Source organism: Pan troglodytes, chromosome 13 (assembly GCF_028858775.2).
Source record: "Pan troglodytes isolate AG18354 chromosome 13, NHGRI_mPanTro3-v2.0_pri, whole genome shotgun sequence".
Classification (NCBI taxonomy): Eukaryota; Metazoa; Chordata; class Mammalia; order Primates; family Hominidae; genus Pan; species Pan troglodytes.
The window spans coordinates 132,038,159-132,056,109 of NC_072411.2; the positions used below are offsets into that span (position 1 = coordinate 132,038,159).

The 17,951-nt window shown below is 36.2% G+C and overlaps 1 protein-coding gene across 50 annotated transcripts in view; it reads right to left on the reverse strand.

The window, feature by feature from the left end:
- The window catches only part of TRIP12 (thyroid hormone receptor interactor 12), a 158,943-nt gene that overhangs the window by 25,528 nt on the left and 115,464 nt on the right, over positions 1-17,951 (reverse strand). For 12 of the 50 annotated variants that reach the window (XM_054679470.2, XM_016950634.4, XM_063791669.1 and 9 more), the window contains 12 exons: positions 15,629-15,746; positions 15,084-15,240; positions 13,106-13,259; positions 11,366-11,594; positions 10,940-11,058; positions 9,623-9,830; positions 6,629-6,729; positions 6,221-6,395; positions 5,033-5,174; positions 3,903-4,094; positions 2,487-2,638; positions 286-458 (listed from right to left, as the gene is read on the reverse strand). In XM_054679470.2, the coding sequence (XP_054535445.1) occupies positions 286-458; positions 2,487-2,638; positions 3,903-4,094; positions 5,033-5,174; positions 6,221-6,395; positions 6,629-6,729; positions 9,623-9,830; positions 10,940-11,058; positions 11,366-11,594; positions 13,106-13,259; positions 15,084-15,240; positions 15,629-15,746 (1,920 nt within the window). Of the gene's footprint in view, positions 1-285; positions 459-2,486; positions 2,639-3,902; positions 4,095-5,032; positions 5,175-6,220; positions 6,396-6,628; positions 6,730-9,622; positions 9,831-10,939; positions 11,059-11,365; positions 11,595-13,105; positions 13,260-15,080; positions 15,241-15,628; positions 15,747-17,951 lie in introns of all 50 variants that reach the window. The other 38 variants (XM_054679476.2, XM_054679492.2, XM_016950633.4 and 35 more) reach the window with 5 other exon arrangements.

The window sequence follows — 17,951 nt, forward strand, 5'->3', positions numbered from 1 at the left end:
GATCTATGAAGCAGAAAGGTCTAAGAAAATTGCCAAACACAAAATGTCATTTCTACTACATTTCACCAAGATAAATTAACTCAACATTCAAGTAAGCAGTCAACCCCTAGTAAGTTCAATGTATGACTATATACTAAGTAGAAAATAAAAGACAGGAATATAAGTTCCTGCCACCTAGGTTTTAACAGAAACAACATTAAACAGAGAAATAATGTATGTAACTCTTAATGTAAATTTCTCCCAAATATACATATATAACACACAAAACAAATATATGGAAAGTACCTCTAACTACAAGGTATCTCTCGATGGCTTGTACCAAAGCCAGAGGGTCAATCTTGACAGGTCCACCCTTCCACTGCTTCACATTTGCACAGTCTGGATGTCTTTGTAACTGGCATTTTAATTGATGTGTGTTGAAAAATTTTAAAGCCTGTGATCCTCTGTTGAGAGAAAAGCTCAAGATAATTTGTGAAAAAAAAGTTAGTCTATTATTTTCACATTTAATATACATTAATTCAAATAAAGGCAAGTTAATACAAACTGCATTTTCATAAGACACACTAGTACTAAGCATTTACTTACCAGTTCTGTAAATGGTAAAGCCAATAATTCAAGTTATTTAGAAAAAATTTTTATACGTAAGAAATAAAAGACGGATGTGTATGCGTGCATATGAAAACCTTAAGTCAATATTTGATCTCTGTCCCATCCTAAATCCATGGGAGCAGAAATACTTCACCCATGAATATTTAATTATTTTTCTGGAACAAAAATTCCTGAACCATTTAAGCACACTCACTTCTACAATATTTTGCCCATTCCTATTGAATTATATTTTTTAAAAAGAAAAAAAAAAACCTCTTTATTTCAAAGATTTCAGCTACAATATTACATTAAAAACTAACCTTTAAAATTTACTTTGCTATAATAGTTTTGAACGAAGCGGTTTAATAGCTACTGCAGTTGAAACCTGGTCATGATGTTTAATTGCTCATTTCAGAAAAGCTCTGGCAGGAGTCAGATATCAACTTAAACTGTGATTATCTGTATGATTCCACAAAGCAAGCTTGTCCAACCTGCGGCCCACAGGCCACATGCAGCCCAGATGGCTTTGTATATAGGCCAACATAAATTCGTAAACTTTCTTAAAATACAATGAGTGTTTTTTTTTTTTAAGCTCATCAACTAACATTAGTGTTGGTGTATTTTATGTGGCCCAAGACAATTCATCTTCCAATATAGCCCAGGGAAGCCAAAAGATTGGACCCTCCTGCACATAAAGCACACAAATAGGGATGTGGAGAATATTCCATTTTATGAATATATACATATGCAAACATATTTTATATAAATTTGGACACAAAAAGCTTCATGATTTTCTCAAGCACAGGTGAAAATGCCCCCTTATTTCATGAACTCCTCCAGGAAATCATAACGATCAAAACTGAATACCACACACTACATTAAATTTCAAAGCAGAAAAGAAACCCTAGTCCATGATGTGATTGCTTTATCACTCAACAATGCATATGGTTTTTAATTCAAACAAAGTTTTTTAAATGTTTTTAAAACATCAAAATGTGGATTTAAAAACCAAACTAGGCTGAGTGTGGTGGCTCAGTAATCCCAGCACTTTGGGAGGCCAAGGCAGGAGGATCACTTGGGCCCAAGAGTTTGAGACCAGCCTGGGCAACAAAGTGAGACCCCGTCTCTACAAAAAATAAAAAAATTAGTGGAACATGGTGGCACATGCCTGTGGCCCCAGCTACGTGGCAGGCTGAGGCAGAAAGATCTCTTCAGCCAGGAGGTCAAGGCTGCAGTGAGCCATGTTCACACTAGTGTAATTTGGCTTGGGCAACAAAGTAAGACTCTGTCCCAAAATAAATAAATACATAAATAAAAACCAAACAAATTTCCTATTTTCTAGGCTTCCGGTCAAAATATTCCATGAAACTTGTAACATTCCACGACATAGAACAATTCTTTCCTGTAGCACCTCAAGAGTCCTTAAAACTACATTAAAATATATATATATTTATTAAACTAGTAAAACTTCAAACGTTTGACCCCATCAAAATACAAAGTTATAGCCACTAATATTACATATAAATCATATCGCTCAAAATGTAAACGTTACTCACAGCCATAAAAATTTTTTTATCCCTACTGAAGTTAAACACAAAGTTCTTAAGGAAGTTTTGTATGCTGAAGTGTATCAATTTAAGGAAAACTAAGCCTATTACAAGTTACGAATACAATCACTGGATTATATATTTATAAAGCATCCTGTTTAAGGCATATGGTATAATTTTAAAGATAAGAAAGCATTTGATTCATTCTTTAGAGTGCTTAATTTCTTTCATCATTACAGCTGAATGTTTTCTGGGCCAATCAAGACTTTACCAGACGTCTTGCCATCTTACTTCAGTGAAATTAAGTACCAAATTCCAGTGGCAAGGGTATAGCCAGGCAATGGTCCTTACCTGCCTCCTGTCCCATTTCCACTAGGGAAATCATGTACTTTGACTGGAAATTGTTCCATCTGGCTGAGGCAGTTGTTCATCTTGTGAACTAATGCCAACAAAGGTGCATTACCCACTGGTTCCACTCTTCCAATGGGCTCTTCTCCAGGAAGCTAAAGTTATAAATAAACAAACAGGTTAAACAAAGCCTTTTCAAAACAAAAGTCTCCTCAAAGAGAAGATTTAATAAGCAGCTTTATAAAAGAGAATAATTTGTCTATTCATCTTTATCTTTTATGGCAGATTTGGTTTGAACGATGTTACCACGTCAATTATTTCAATAAAGACAAGTGTTTTGTACAGCCCACAATCCTGTATTCACAATCTCCACATCCAAAGGCTCTGAAAACACAAGTCACTTGGTGGCAAAATCTGATCCAAACAGACATAAGGCTATTTACAGTCTTTATTTATCTGATTTTAGTAAGAATATTCATGTTATGCTATAAAAATATTTAATGCATATAATATACCGTGCTATTCAGAAACTGCTGGGAATTTTAATGTACTACACACTGTAGGACCTTTGAAACCGACCAAACTCCAGGGGTTTCAGAAAAGAGATTGCACATAATCTTAAGTATGCTGTAAAACTATACATAATACTGTCACGCTTCTAATGAATCTCCAATAAATACTAACTTTGCTTTAGGTTGACTCACAAGTTAAAATACAAGCAATGCTCAAATGCCTCTGAGGACTGCAAGCGCATGGTGAAATAGTGTTAATACATAGGAGAGCTATGCTAAGCCCTATTACACAGATAATCCAGAGGGAAACGTTCCAAGTGATGCCTTCTCTTTAAGCCACTGTAAAACAAGGAGAATGCTGTCAACAGCATCCAAGGATTACCCTCTTGCTCTGGCCCACTTAAGAGTGAAGGAAGGGGAGCCACTCTGTGGCTTTGTAATCCACATTATAAACGGTGACATAAATGGTCATTAAGCGCCCTTGACTGGAACTGTTACAACTGTATTTTATGTACAAAACAAGAAAATATATCTCCTCTATCTTATTATAGATGTCTGTTTCCCTAAAAGGAACTAATACAAACTTCAATACATTTAAAAACAAATATTGCAAGTAAAATACATTCACAGGTGAGAGACTACTATTAATGGCTCATCTTGCAAGCAAAAAAGACTCAAGATACTTCAATCATAGAAATAGTGACATGGGCTTTGTTAAATCCCCATTTCATTGTTTTACTATTTACTTTGATATACAGAAGTTGAAGGATTCCAACTATGTGAAAACCTAGAAGTTTTCCCTCAATGTCTTGACCAAGACCTGCTGGAAATTATTACTGAGATGAAAATATATGCATTAGTGAACACTGATTCTTAAAAGATACACAGGCATTATTAGATAACTTACTGGAGAAGAAAAAAATACATGAAGAAATCTCTTTAATCTGATCTCTCTGCTCACAGCATCCTTTTCACTTTTAGATGTCAAATAAAGCAACAGCTGCTTCACAAATCCACTATGTTGGATTTCAAATGATGAAACATCTGACTCTGAGACTATGCTACGGATTTCTACAAGGCACTCAGCTCCACCATCCACCTGAAAGAGTTAGGAAAAGTATTTCTATATTGATTTAAGCAGCACTTTAAAAATACACAACTCACATATCCTCAAAAGGAAATGAATATATTCTCAACGCCCTTAAAGAAGAGGGCAGGGGAGTGGTACAGTCTTAGTAAATCCTTGGAAATTATGATTTTAAACACACACACACACACACACACACACACACACACACACACACACACACAAAATATTTCATGAGGAAAACCAGGAATCCATAATAACATAAGAAGAAAATCTTCATATTCAACCAATGTAGTTTTCTTTAAAAAAGAGTATTTTTAAAAGATGAGAACAGAAAACTGAAGAATAAGGGGCTATAACACCAGAATGGAAAGATGAATCAAGAATACAAGGTGTGGTTTTAAATTAATACATTTAAGGTCTCAGCAAAATGAACAATTTCTTGGAAAACATACTACCAAAACTGCTCAAGGTACATCAAAAACATCAAAATAAATAAATACATAAAAATAAAAATAAAAACAAAAACTGAGAACCAGATGAAACGTAAAACACTTATTAGTAAACCTCTAGCCTCTCCTGCCACTCTGAGACCCCATGTGAAGAGAGGGGCTAAGGAAGGCCTATCATCTATACCTATAGTTGAGGATGACTTAGAAAACAGATGTGCTTGTGAGGACATTTCTGAAGTTTCTTCATTTGTCAAGAATGATGAGATGTGAAGGAAAGAAAGTCAACGATGAGGTTTCTAGTACATTTAATACAGACTGATGAATCCTGATAGTCAAGGGATAAGTAAAAGAAATGCCAGCACCAAGGGTGTATATAAGGTAAAAGTCGATGTAGGATAGCTAAATCCATAGGAAGCTAGAGAGTCATGAAGGAAAAGAGTAGCAGGAGATGCTGGGAAGAGACTGAAAAAGACCAGCAAAATGCACTGGACACAGCACCTGGAGGTTGAGTTGTTCGGTTGCAGCACAAAGTCTCTGAAGGACATTCAATGCAGGGTTGCTTCCATCCATATTCTCAGAACTGAAATAACGTTCTACAAATTTATGTGCCTGCTCCTTAATCCAACCTTTAATTTTTTCTCTACAAGAAACAAAAAGGAGATATTAAAGTCCCACTGTATGTAGAAAGGATATAACTTCTGATCAAGGCAAATAGCTGCTACATTTAAAATTCATCCTGGTCTATGCTTACAGTTTAAAAACTCCAGATTCCATAACCAAATTAACTTTCACTTTGAAAATGGGCTACGATGTACCACCTGGAGAACTGTTTAAAAACTTAAAATACACTGCAGGTCATTACATGAATTGTAAACAAAGTGTACTAATTTTTTGGAACCCTGCAATATAACACTTTCCTAAGTGTTCCCTTTACTTCCTAAAGTACATACATATCTGCATTATCCTTAACTTGTGTTTCCTGGAGAGCTGAAGTAAAGATTTACAGACCAGAAACATGCGCCTATTAAGGATGTAATAAGCTGTGGCAAACAAGACCCGGCTGCTTAAATTACAAATGCTGATGGCTTCAGAAATTCATTCACTTAATTATTTTTATACACTGAAATTAAGAACAACAACCAACAAAACCAAAGAGAGCATGTTAATTTTCTCAATGACATTTGGTCTTTTAAAATTTCTTATCTGCAGAGGGAAGTAATCATGTTGGTATGCTACATGCAGAACCCAAAAATAAAACAAGTCCCAAGGACTTAAAAAAAAAAAAAAAAAAGGGCTCTCCCCTAAAATCCTGAAGTTCCATTGTAATGGGTAGAGAAATTTTATCATAAAAGATGTGAAGAATGTGGACAGAAAATGTCAGCTTTTCCTTGTCTGGAACAAAACTGAGGAAGAGGTTCCCCAAGGAATACAATTTGCTTTTGAACGTATAAGACTTTCAGCTAGGTATGCTGGAAGGAGTTTCAAAGCACATGACTGGAACTTAGGACAAAGCCAGATGCAGGGTTCATTAACTGAGAACCTACCTAATTCTTGAACTATGCTTTTAAGAACAAATTAAAGTGCTGTGTCTATGTATCGTCTCCACACAATAAACGTACTGGCTGAAATAATGTTAAGTTTTTCTGATATGGGAATAGAAGAAACATAAAATTCCCCCCACTTCACCTATTATTGGAGATGGTATCCTTTGAGGCAGCCCTGGCAAGGCCACTACCTCCCGCAGTCCGTGCTGGCTCAATGTTGTTGCTGTTGGACTGTGTACTTAACCTTCCCCATGTTTTTGGATTCAAGCTTGCCAGGAACGAAGATTTAGGTGACTGAGTAGTGGTGGGGCTTTTAGCTATGAAAAGAAAAAAGAACTACAGTTAAGTCATTTTAGTTTAAGTGATGAAAAACAACTGATTTTTAAGATTCACAGTCTTAACAGATTAATTAACTGAAAGAACTAAGAACACTTAGTCCTCAGGAAACTTAGGCATACTTCAAGAGCTACTGGCAGTTTTAATAAAGTACATTTCTGCACCTGCTACCACCCTCCCCTTTACCTCCCCACAGTTTCATCAAAGGGGTTACCTTGATTGTCTACTTTGTCATCATCTCTTGGAGGTGAGTACTTTGGCCTTCTTGGCCCTCGTTTTGGCAGTCGTTTTCTCTTTAGAACATCACTTAATCGACTGTCCATGGGAAAATATGAGATAAGTTTAGCAATTACCACTGTTTTATATCTTCACTCACTGAAAATGCAAACTAAAATGGCAGAAACAGGGAGTAATAAAATACTGTCAGGCCGGGCGCGGTGGCTCACGCCTGTAATCCCAGCACTTTGGGAGGCCGAGGCGGGCAGATCACGAGGTCAGGAGATCGAGAATATCCTGGCTTACATGGTGAAACCCCATCTCTACTAAAAATACAAAAATTAGCCGGGCGTGGTGGCAGGCGCCTGTAGTCTCAGCTACTGAGGAGGCTGAGGCAGGAGAATGGCGTGAACCTGGGAGGCGGAGCTTGCAGTGAGCCGAGATAGCGCCACTGCACTCCAGCCTGGGAGATAGTGAGACTCCAACTCAAAAAAAAAAAAAAAAAAAAAAATACTGTCATAACAAGGTATGTTCTTGTTTAGTGATTATTTAATGCCAATTCTGTGCCAGTCATGTTCTAGAGGTGTGCAGACACAGCAAATGATTATTCAGAAAATAACTAGCTGTTTAACTATACTGAACTATGAAACATAAAGCCAGATAAGATGACTGATCAATTTTCTATGTGTTCAACTTTAAATAGTAGTATATAAGTACATAAAGCAAATATGCAACACAAAGGAGCAAAATAAAAATAAATGGGTAATAACCAACCTGAAAAAGAATGTTAAATCCACATAACACACTTTTTCCATAACCAAAATGGCCGTGAGTAAAATATACATGACCCTTAGTGTTCATGTTGTCAAAATACTCATCTGCCTCTAATATACTACCCAAAGTAATTTCATAGTGTGACAATGGCAATAACATACTAAATAAATGCATTTATGAACATTTTAGTTGGTTTTTTTAACCTATATACAAATCTAGTGAGTAGTATGAGTAATTTATTCTGAATTAGAATCATTTGCAAAATTAAACACCTGTAGCCTGTTCTAACGACAGTAGAAATAGTTTGTAACAGCAATAAATTTTTAGAACAACAAAACTAAATAAGATGAAAAGGCTGAAAAATGTTGTGGTTTAGTTGGTCTGTGGCCCAAATAAAACTGGAAAAATCTGAAAAAAAATTGGAAAGTTTCCAACACCTGACATTTCTATGGAATATACTTAATAATGTGCTCAAATGTGCTTGACAATCAGGAAAAATGAACTTTCAAAGGATGAAAAATGTAATTAAACAATTTCCATTTAAAAAAAATTAACATGAATTTTTCATTTGCAACCATGCTGTAATATGGAACCACTTAAAACTATTTAAAACCATGTAAAAATATTTTAAGAAAAAAGTTATTTTCTCTTTCTTTGGCATAATCAACTGTTAGACTCTATAATCAATTCCAACTCCTTAAATTAAAATGGCTCAGAAATACTGCATTTGAGCTGGGCATGCTAGCACATGCCTGTAGTCCCAGCTACTTCGGAGGCCAAGGTAGGGAGGGTCACTTGAGCCCGGGAGTTCGAGGTTAGCCTGAGAAACAGAGCAAGACCCCATGCTGTGTCTCTTTTAAAAAAAAAAAAGAAAAAAGAAAAAAGAAAAAGAAAAAAGGGAGAAAGGAAAACATTTTTAAAGGGAAAGAAATACTGCAATTGTCTGAACTGTATCACTCTCTGTAATTTACTGAGTATCTATGATGTCTCAGGCACCATGCCTACATTACAGTAAAACCCTGCAATAACTTATGTTACTGCAGCAGCTAGTGGGTAGGAATGGGGCTGGGAAGGAAGTAAAGGAGAGAGCAAGGCTGGAAAGGAAAATGGCAGACAAAAGCAACTGCAGAATCAGGGACGTGGAAGAGTCCCCAGAACTCTCCAAGCCCAATCTCCTCAGACTGGTCAAACAACATGGGTGCCAGTTAAACTCAGCAGTTTCCTAAAATAATACCCACTGTGCCAGAAGTTCAGTCTGCCAGAAGTCTTGAAACTGCCAAAATTCATATTTAAGCTGGACTAGAAAACTGCCACCAGGTGGCACCAAATTCCCCTCATCCCCTCTCCTACCTGAGTTGGCTGCCTGCACAAGACAATGCTACCCTGCAGATTATAAGATTAAATTTTTGGACCCCACTTATTATTACTATATTTTAGCATGATCTACTTTTCAGTTTAAAAGGAGCCAAAAAGAGTACTGCAGTGAATACATACTGAATTTCAGAACTGAATTTGGTTTATCAGGTACCACTCATCTAGTAATATTAAGCTTCTAATAGCAAGGAAATAAAAACACTTTTAGAGTGTGATTTGTTTCTAACACAACAAAATGGAAACCAATGGAAGGTTTGGAAACATTCTTAGTAGCATGGTATAACAAAGATTAAAAGCTGATAAATAAATGGGAGTAGAGAATCTAAGAACTCTCATTTTCCCTTATTAAAAGCAAAGTATTTAACTCCCAGTTGCCAATTAAAGATAAACGGGGAATCAGTATTTTTTGGCCTTTATTCTAAGACTTCTAATTTTCAGTATTTTTAACTGCATTAATATCTGGATGTCTCTGAGGTCGTATGTATGCAGCAGCACAAAAAATAGTCACAAGATTATGAAATCAGAAACCAGAATTCAAATCCCACAATGTTAGAGCCTACAAGTAACATAAGTGTGTAACACCGTGCAAGTCACAAATGTCTCTGAACTTTAGTTTCCTTGTATGTCAGTGGGAATAAAACTAATCTCTTACAGTTCCTAAACACAGCCCAATACAGTAGGTTTCCAATAAATGTTTTCTTCCCATTCTCATTAACAAAATACAAATGGAAAAATATAATATATATACGCTAATATGTTACCATTTTACTCCCTATATGATTCTTAGGTACCAAAGCAGCGCTAACAGCAAAGAAATAAAAATCACAACACAATTCTTACTTACCCTTGAGGGCTGAGATCTAAAGAATCATCCCTGCTGTGCTGCAAGCTGGGTGATCCCAAGTCAGCTGTAGCATGAGTGGCAGCTGTAGCCGTCCCACTGCTGACTGAAGTTGTGGATCCCAAGGATCCCGATCCATTCGTACACGCCTTTGGTGGACTTGTCAACAAAGACTCTGATTCTGCTAAGTGTTTTACTTGATGCATTACACCTTTATAATAACAGAGATGAAAGGGAGTCAGTTTTAATCAGGAGTAGAACCTTCTCCCCACCATTACAAAATCCCTAAATACCAACACTGACATAATACACAAAAAGACTAAAACATTACTGGCAAATAGGTAAAAGAAATTAGGAGCCAGAGTTTTCAACTGGACTTCAATCAGAAAAAAATATAAAAACTAAAGGTTAAAGAAAAATACTGATATTGAATGTCTTCTAATCTTCAAAACCAGATTATATAAAACTTAATAGGGTCACAAAGTCCTATTCAGAGTTCAAAATACGCATTATAAAAACAATAATCAACTACAGAAATACAGTGCACACCCTGTGGTGTGACAGCCAGAAGGGATGGAAAAGACCAAGAATCAGTTAACTTCAAGTGCTACAAAAAGACAAGATCACATTAACACTGCCACCAAAAAAAACCAGCTATTGAAGGGTGGGAACTATCACATCCTTTAAGGTGTGTAAAGAGAGCTAAACATTAACTTGTGAGGCAGGGGTTCCTATCTGTCCCGTTATCATAGGAGAGTATGTATGAAGGACTGTGACTAAGAACTATCAAATTGTATACCAATATGCATGTCTGATTATCAGCTAGTATAAACTATATGCAAATATGTGGATATATTTAACGTGAGTGAATGAGCACACGTTCACACTTTTCTGGGGAAGAGTCCACGGCTTCTATCATTCTATCAGACTCTTATTAAATGACAAACTGTAATCCCACGCTGAGGCAGTAGGATTGCTTGAGGCAAGGAGTTTGACATCAGCCCAGGTGTGCACCACCACACCCCGCTAATTTTTGTATTTTTCTTAAAGACTGGGTTTCACCATGTTGGCCAGGCTGGTCTCCAACTCCTGACCTCAAGTGATCCACCTGCCTTGGCCTCCCAAAGTGCTGGGGTTACAGGCGTGAGCCACCACGCCCAGCCTAAAAGACACATTCTACGTACACAGAGCTATAAGCTAACAGAGCTTTAAATGTCATTTTTAAATTGAAAAGCTATCAGTTTTTGTTCGACAGATTAAAACTTTATTTCTGTTGAAGTACTATCTAGACTAAACGACTATTAATTTATATGACATTACCTTCTCTTCTGAAGTAAACACTAAAAATATCAGGTAACTTCTGCATTAAAATTTCTGCCATCTGAAGTGCTCCCACCACTATCTTCAGGTCTTGGCTTGACAGCATGGAAGCAATGTGACTAAAAAAAGAAAGCATTTGTATATAAAACTCTGCCTGAATTTGATGATTATTTTTGGCCATACTACTTTAAATTGAGAGCAAAGCATTTTCATTGTGAAACCATTCTATTAACATAAACATTTTTCTTAAATGCTCAAGTTTTATATTTTATAAAAGCTATATGTGAATATAAATAGACAAAAAAGAGCTCAAGATACTCCTAACAAATTTTTGTGCATATTTTTCTATTATTACTTTAGAGGTTTCTGAAATTACTTGCAGAGATTTGTATTTGTAAAATGTTTCTACTATTTTCATTAACACACCTTGAAACAGCATGATTTTTCAGAACATCCTTCAGAAGTTCAGCATCCGCAAAATAAATTATCCTAAGAATTGCTCTAAGGCACTTATGTCTGACCGCAGGTCCTGCTGAGGAACTATACACTTCATAAAGAACACCAAATAATGTCTTAATAAAAGACTTAGCCAGTTCCGGATCCTCTTTCATAAGCTGTGCTCGAGCATCATCCTTCTTTGACTCTGAATATCCACCTATTACATTAAAAAAAAAAAAATTATGCAATCCTGAAGTGACAGACTTCAGAAACACAATAAACAATATAAAATACTCAAGCCAGTGTAATTCTTGAAATGCTATGAAAACTTTTTCATTATAGAACACATGAACTTCTATGATATGATCAACTAGGATTTACAAAGATGCTAAAGGCAACATTAAGACAGACAAAATTCAGCTGTCTAGAAAACTAGTGACCCATTGGGGCCAGCTGAAAGTAACAATTCATCACCGCACTGTACCTCTTTATTTTACTGATATACATTCAATGAAACAATAGGGAAATCCAATCCTAACCAACTAAACCAGTGGTAAGAAACTGAGTTCTAGAAATGCACGATATTTCACTAAAAGCTTTGTAAAATGGATAAAGAAGGTAATTCTACCACCTTGCTTAGTGACATAAAGTGTAAGGAAAAGATAACTGATAAGCAGTAAGTTATATACAAGGGGTTGACAAAGTACGGTCTGTAAGCTGAATCCAGTCCACCACCGGTTTTTGTAAATATAATTTTATTAGAACGCAGCCATGTACATTTGTTCACATATTGTATATGGCTAATTGAGGGCTACAATGGCAATGGTGGTGAGTATAGACTATATATAACCTGCAACACTTATATTATTTACTATCTGGCCCTTTATTGTATTTAATTTATTTATTTATTTATTTATTCAGACAGAGTCTCACTCTGTCACCCAGGCTGGAGTGCGGTGGCAGGATCTCGGCTCACTGCAAGCTCCGCCTCCCGGGTTCAAGCCATTCCTCTGCCTCAGCCTCCTGAGTAGCTGGGACTACAGGCGCCCGCCATCACGCTCGGCTAGTTTTTTGTATTTTTAGTAGAGATAGGGTTTCACCGTGTTAGCCAGGATGGTCTCCATCTCCTGACCTCGTGATCTGCCTGCCTCAGCCTCCCAAAGTGCTGGGATTACAGGCGTGAGCCACCGTGCCCAGCACTACCTGGCCCTTTTCAAAAAAACAACAACAACAACAACAAAAAAAAAAACATTTGCAGACCACTGTTCTCTAAAACTAGGGCTGCAAAAGCAATGAACTAAATCCCTGAGGGGACAGATAAATGTCAGAAACCTGGTTTTGTTTTGTTTTGTTTTTTTAATCACAATTATCTGTCCTTAATTAGTTCAGATAATTTTGGCAGGAAGGTATAAAATACAAGGTTGGAAAGAACTAGTCAATGGATCTAAAGGTATAATAGTAATGACAGGATCAGATAAAAATCTGTATGAGCAAATTCTGACTTGAATCTCAGGACATCAGGTAAGCAGACAAATTGTGGAAAAGATACCAGTTAATACTGGCTCACTCATCCATCAATGGACATGATTTAAAAAATCGAAAACCAAATTATTGTTATGCAATTGTCTTAAGCTTAAAAAGATACTTAATAAGCCAATTATTATTTATTATGCAAATACAAAATATTGCACAATAGTATAGTGCTATTTTAACTCAGAATGTACTTACTAGTGTTACTATTGGCTAACGGGTTAGGTTTTCTCTGAATGGCACGTGCTGTTCCCGTGTCCTCATTGATTTGCTGCATAGAATTAAAATCAATAGTATAAACTCGTCCCAGAGTGGACAAGCTTATCTCATCCTCACCGACCTGATGGGCTGCCTGAGAGCAAAGAGAGAGAAACTTTGAATATAAACATTGAGAAATCTATTACCTTAAGACACAGTGGGGACCCTCCAAATATGCTATCTTACATATTTATTTCAACAGGTTTTAGATGGTGAAGTTAACAGAAGATGGAATAATAGTGTAGATATGACAAAACTCATTCATTCAACAAATCATTTTTAATTAGACATAGGTTACATGCCTCAAGCCTTATCAGGGACCCTTAGACATAAATGCAGGTAAAATCTTGATGAAAGATCCACCTGTGTAGCATCACTGACACAAAGAAGACACCATTTGTATTGAGAATGCTTTTAAGACATTGCTTATAAAAAATCAGTTATCCATATATCTTAGTATTCTTAGATTAAAAATATTATTTACATGATGAATTCTTAGCGACCTACCAAAATCCTCCCTTAAACAAAATGATCCTATAAAACTGTCCTCATTAAACAAAGATAACTTTAAGACTGAAAGGGACACAACTGAAACAGATTAATCGCCAAGGTTGTGTGTGGTATACAGAACATATTTAAATTGACACAGTTCAATTAGCACAGTTTGACTTTAAACAGACTACAGAAGTGACAAAATATTCTCATTACAGAATCCAATCTATGGAACTCCTAGGCTGAATGGAAGACAAGACTCTCAGCACATATGAGAGAGTAAGCTAATAGTGAAGGTGCAATGATCAGGAAAATGCTAAAAAGAAGACGACTTAGAGTTAGAGACCAGGACCACTATTAGCAGGATTGGCCTGCTTATATACTGCTTATATATAATGCTGCACAGAAGACCAGTCAAAGTCAATTTTCTCATAAAAGCTGGCTCTGAAACTGGATTTATTTTTAAAACTCTTGATTTTATGATGTAAGGCATTGGTTTAAAATTTTTTCTAAAATTCATTTTTAGAAACGAACTAGAAGGCACCTTTAAAGAAGACTGTCTATTCAAAATGTGTGATGTTCTAAAAAGAATTCAAACATCAAAGGTTGAAATTAGAAAATACATAAATTCTTACAGGTGTCTCATGTATTGAAAATAGTAAATTATGCATGGCATGACAAATAACACAGTGATCAACACCTCCTAAGCTAGAGCAAATATTATGCTCATTTAGTTTTAAAAATATTTCAGTGCAAACAATATATAAGGAAGTAAAAATAAAAATCACATAAAACTGTCACAGAAAATCACTGTCAACATTTTGGTACATTCCTCCCCTTTGTATTATTCATATGTTCACTTATTTTGCTGAATTCCAGAAAGATTCACTTAATATTGTATAGTGTTTTTCATTCATATTTGATTTTATATCATTAAAATTTGTCCCAATAATATCTGGATAACATACAAGCCTATGTGTATCACAATTTACTTAACTATTTACCCAGAACTGGCTATTCCATTTGTTTCCACGTTTCTGCTCTTAAAAAATATTGAGAGGAAACTATTTGTATGTAAATCTTTGCTCATGGGACATTGCTTTCTGATAGAAGATAGATAAATTTTAGAAACCTACGGCCTAAGTCTTCCAATGTTTCCTTTTAGAAATGAGGAAACTATGGAACAACAAACTTAAATTACTTGCTCCAAGTCAATCAGGTAGTTAGCAGCAGAAGCAGGACTAGAACATGAAGTTTTCTGACCTGAACAGAAATGAGGACCTTGTTCTCAGGAGACAAAATGAGAGAATCTTGAGTTAATTCAAAATCAAGCACATTCAAACCCACATATCCACCTCCCCATTCCATCCCTACACCCACTCTCCAACAAAATAGACATATTTAAACGGTACGATGAAACTACTACCTCAATGATCCGGCTGTCAATCCTGTTATATGGATGCCAGAGGCCCCGATCATCACGCCACTGCCATATCGCACCATCTGTGTTCTGTGCATTTCCCTTCTTCAACATGGTATCAACTGCAAAAATGCCTTCTTTTGGTAAACATGGCATAAGCTCACTGAAAACAAAAAGTACCATAATTTTAGTAACTTTATGAAATATTAGTAAACGTTAGGTCTCTAAAGAAAAATAATCTCACACAAACCAAAAGTTGTATTTAGACCAATTTTTTTTTTTGGAGACAGAGTCTCACTCTGTCGCCCAGGCTGGATGGCAGTGGCACAATCTCAGCTCACTGCAACCTCCGCCTCCCAGGTTCAAGCAATTTCTCCTGTCTTGGCCTCCCAAGCAGCTGGGATTACAGGCGCCCGCCACTACGCCCAGGTAATTTTTTGTATTTTTAGTAGAGACGGGTTTTCATCATGTTGGCCAGGCTGGTCTCGAACTCCTGACCTCGTGATTCACCCGCCTTGGCCTCCCAAAGTGATATTTAGCCCAATCTTTACCAAATCAGAGATGTCAGTTCATACAATTCTTGAGGGCTTCGTGGAACAAGATCAATCTGTTCCTGACAACTTCCATTGGAGGCACCACACAGGAGAAAGTGAAGCGTTTCTGCAATGTCTGTAAAAACCAACAAAAAAAAACAAAAGGCTATTAAACTAGTTATACTACCTCATTCAAAGGCAAACATTGCCCAAGGGGGGAAAATAATCAGAATCATTTTCTTATAAAGCAACATAATGCAGAAATTAATGTAAAAAATGCAAAAGTGCTGTAATAAAGGCCTAAAAAAATTTGTGTAGATTTTAACAATCTCTTTCTGGAGACTTCATTCTTTAGTCCAAACCTAGCTGGGTGCCTAATCACAATTCCTTCTCACCCCTGAGACTTCAGGAACCCTTTATTTCTTTCCTTGAGAAGCATCGTACTTTGCACAAAAATGCATTCAACATACCACAAATCAAATATATTTATGTACTTGTCTTCAATTCAAATATACTGAAAATATGTGGCCCATAGTATAAAATGTTAACAATTAAATGTATCTGAATCTTATTGTATTGTGATCAGGAAAACCACTACCTAAGCAACACTGATTACATGCAAACTTGATACAAGGATCAGGCAAGCATTCTCTACTCTAAGTTTCCATTCCCAGAAGAAATCATTTTCTGGAGGACTCTGCATGATAACCACGCAGATGTGCTGACACTGTGAGTGGAGGGAACTCTCAGTCTCTACCGTTTAGTCAGTCTAAACCTAAGGAAAGCTGAAACCTAAAGACACAGCTGGGTCTTTGCTGATTGTGTGTGTGTTCCTGTAAATATTATACATATGCAAAATATACGTAAACATTAGAATGTTTTGCCAATAATCAGTAAGTTCTGTTATCAAGAAAAATATTCATTAATGATTTGGGCAGAGAGATGTGGATAGTGAACTGCCTGCCACACAGAATTTCACAATTAGTGATTAAGATTTTTTTTTAATTAGGGTTTTGCAACTTCATAGAGAAGTTCGAATACATGGTATGCTGCATTATAAGGATTTTATTTTTTTAGAAGTCAAGGGATGACAACAAAATAGAGACAGATAGAAGAGGTCTACATTTCCTTTTATAGGGTTATTACAGTAAACAACTATGGTGACCTCCATATGATAAACATGTGGTAAACTGCCTGGAGCATGCAAAAGAGGTGAAAATATACTAAAAGAAAAAAAATGTTAAAACAAACAAAAGGCAGGCAGCAATTTCCCAAACTAGTATTTAGGGATGTGCTGTAACAAAACATACATTAACAAGAAATAATCTCTCTTACATGATTCAGGAAATGTTGGGATAAGCAAGGTTCAAAGAACTCCTAGAGACTTTAGTAAGTAAAATGAATTGCGGATACTCAAGAAAGAGTTGAACCTTTCCCAATCTTATTTAGGGAAAGAGCACTTTCTTCAGGACCACTCAAAATAGGGTTGTCTGGAATACCAAGTTTGGAAAAGACTCAATGCTTTACGGAGAATCTTTCCAAGTAGCCACCTCAACATTATTTTTCTACAAAGTTATGTGCCAATGTGTTAATTCACAAGAAAAGCAACTAAATATAAAACTGAGTTCCCCTAAAATGAAAATATTATACTGCTAAATATACTGTCTCAGACAGTACGAGACCACTCAGACAGAGTGGGACCAAAGACCATTTTATCAGTTAATATCATCACTGACTCCCAAGGTAACATCCATAGAGATTAGAATTATGGCTATGAAATTACAAACAATTAAAGGTATTCTATACAAAAGTGATCAATACTCTACTAGAACTAATCATAACAGCCAGGTGTGATGGCTCATGCCTATAATCCTAGTACTATGGGAGGCCAAGGCGGGAGGAAGGCCTGAGGCCAGGACTTCAAGAACAGCCTAGGCAATACAGTGAGACCTTGTCTCTGCAAAAAGTTAAAAAGAAGAAAAAAATTATAACGTATAGATGTTGTCTGATGCCCCACCATTCTCTGACATCAACTTAAGTCTAAGGATTGAGAGAGGAATGGTCAACTGCAAGAGCAGTGCAATAAAATTTTATTTCCCACACACTGTGTAAAGGTTTAGAAATACCTTTCTAAATTTGAAAGGTTTAATTTGAAAGGTCTACATTTGAAAAGGTTTAGAAATACCAAATTAGCAAACATCAGAGACATTCATCAGTATAAATACATTCCTACTTTTTGAGGGAAGACAGCATTCTGGAATCAGAAAAATTGCTAGAAAATCTAACATGGGCAGAAAAAGCAACCTATATAAGCTGAAGACAGCTGGTTATTGGTTAACAT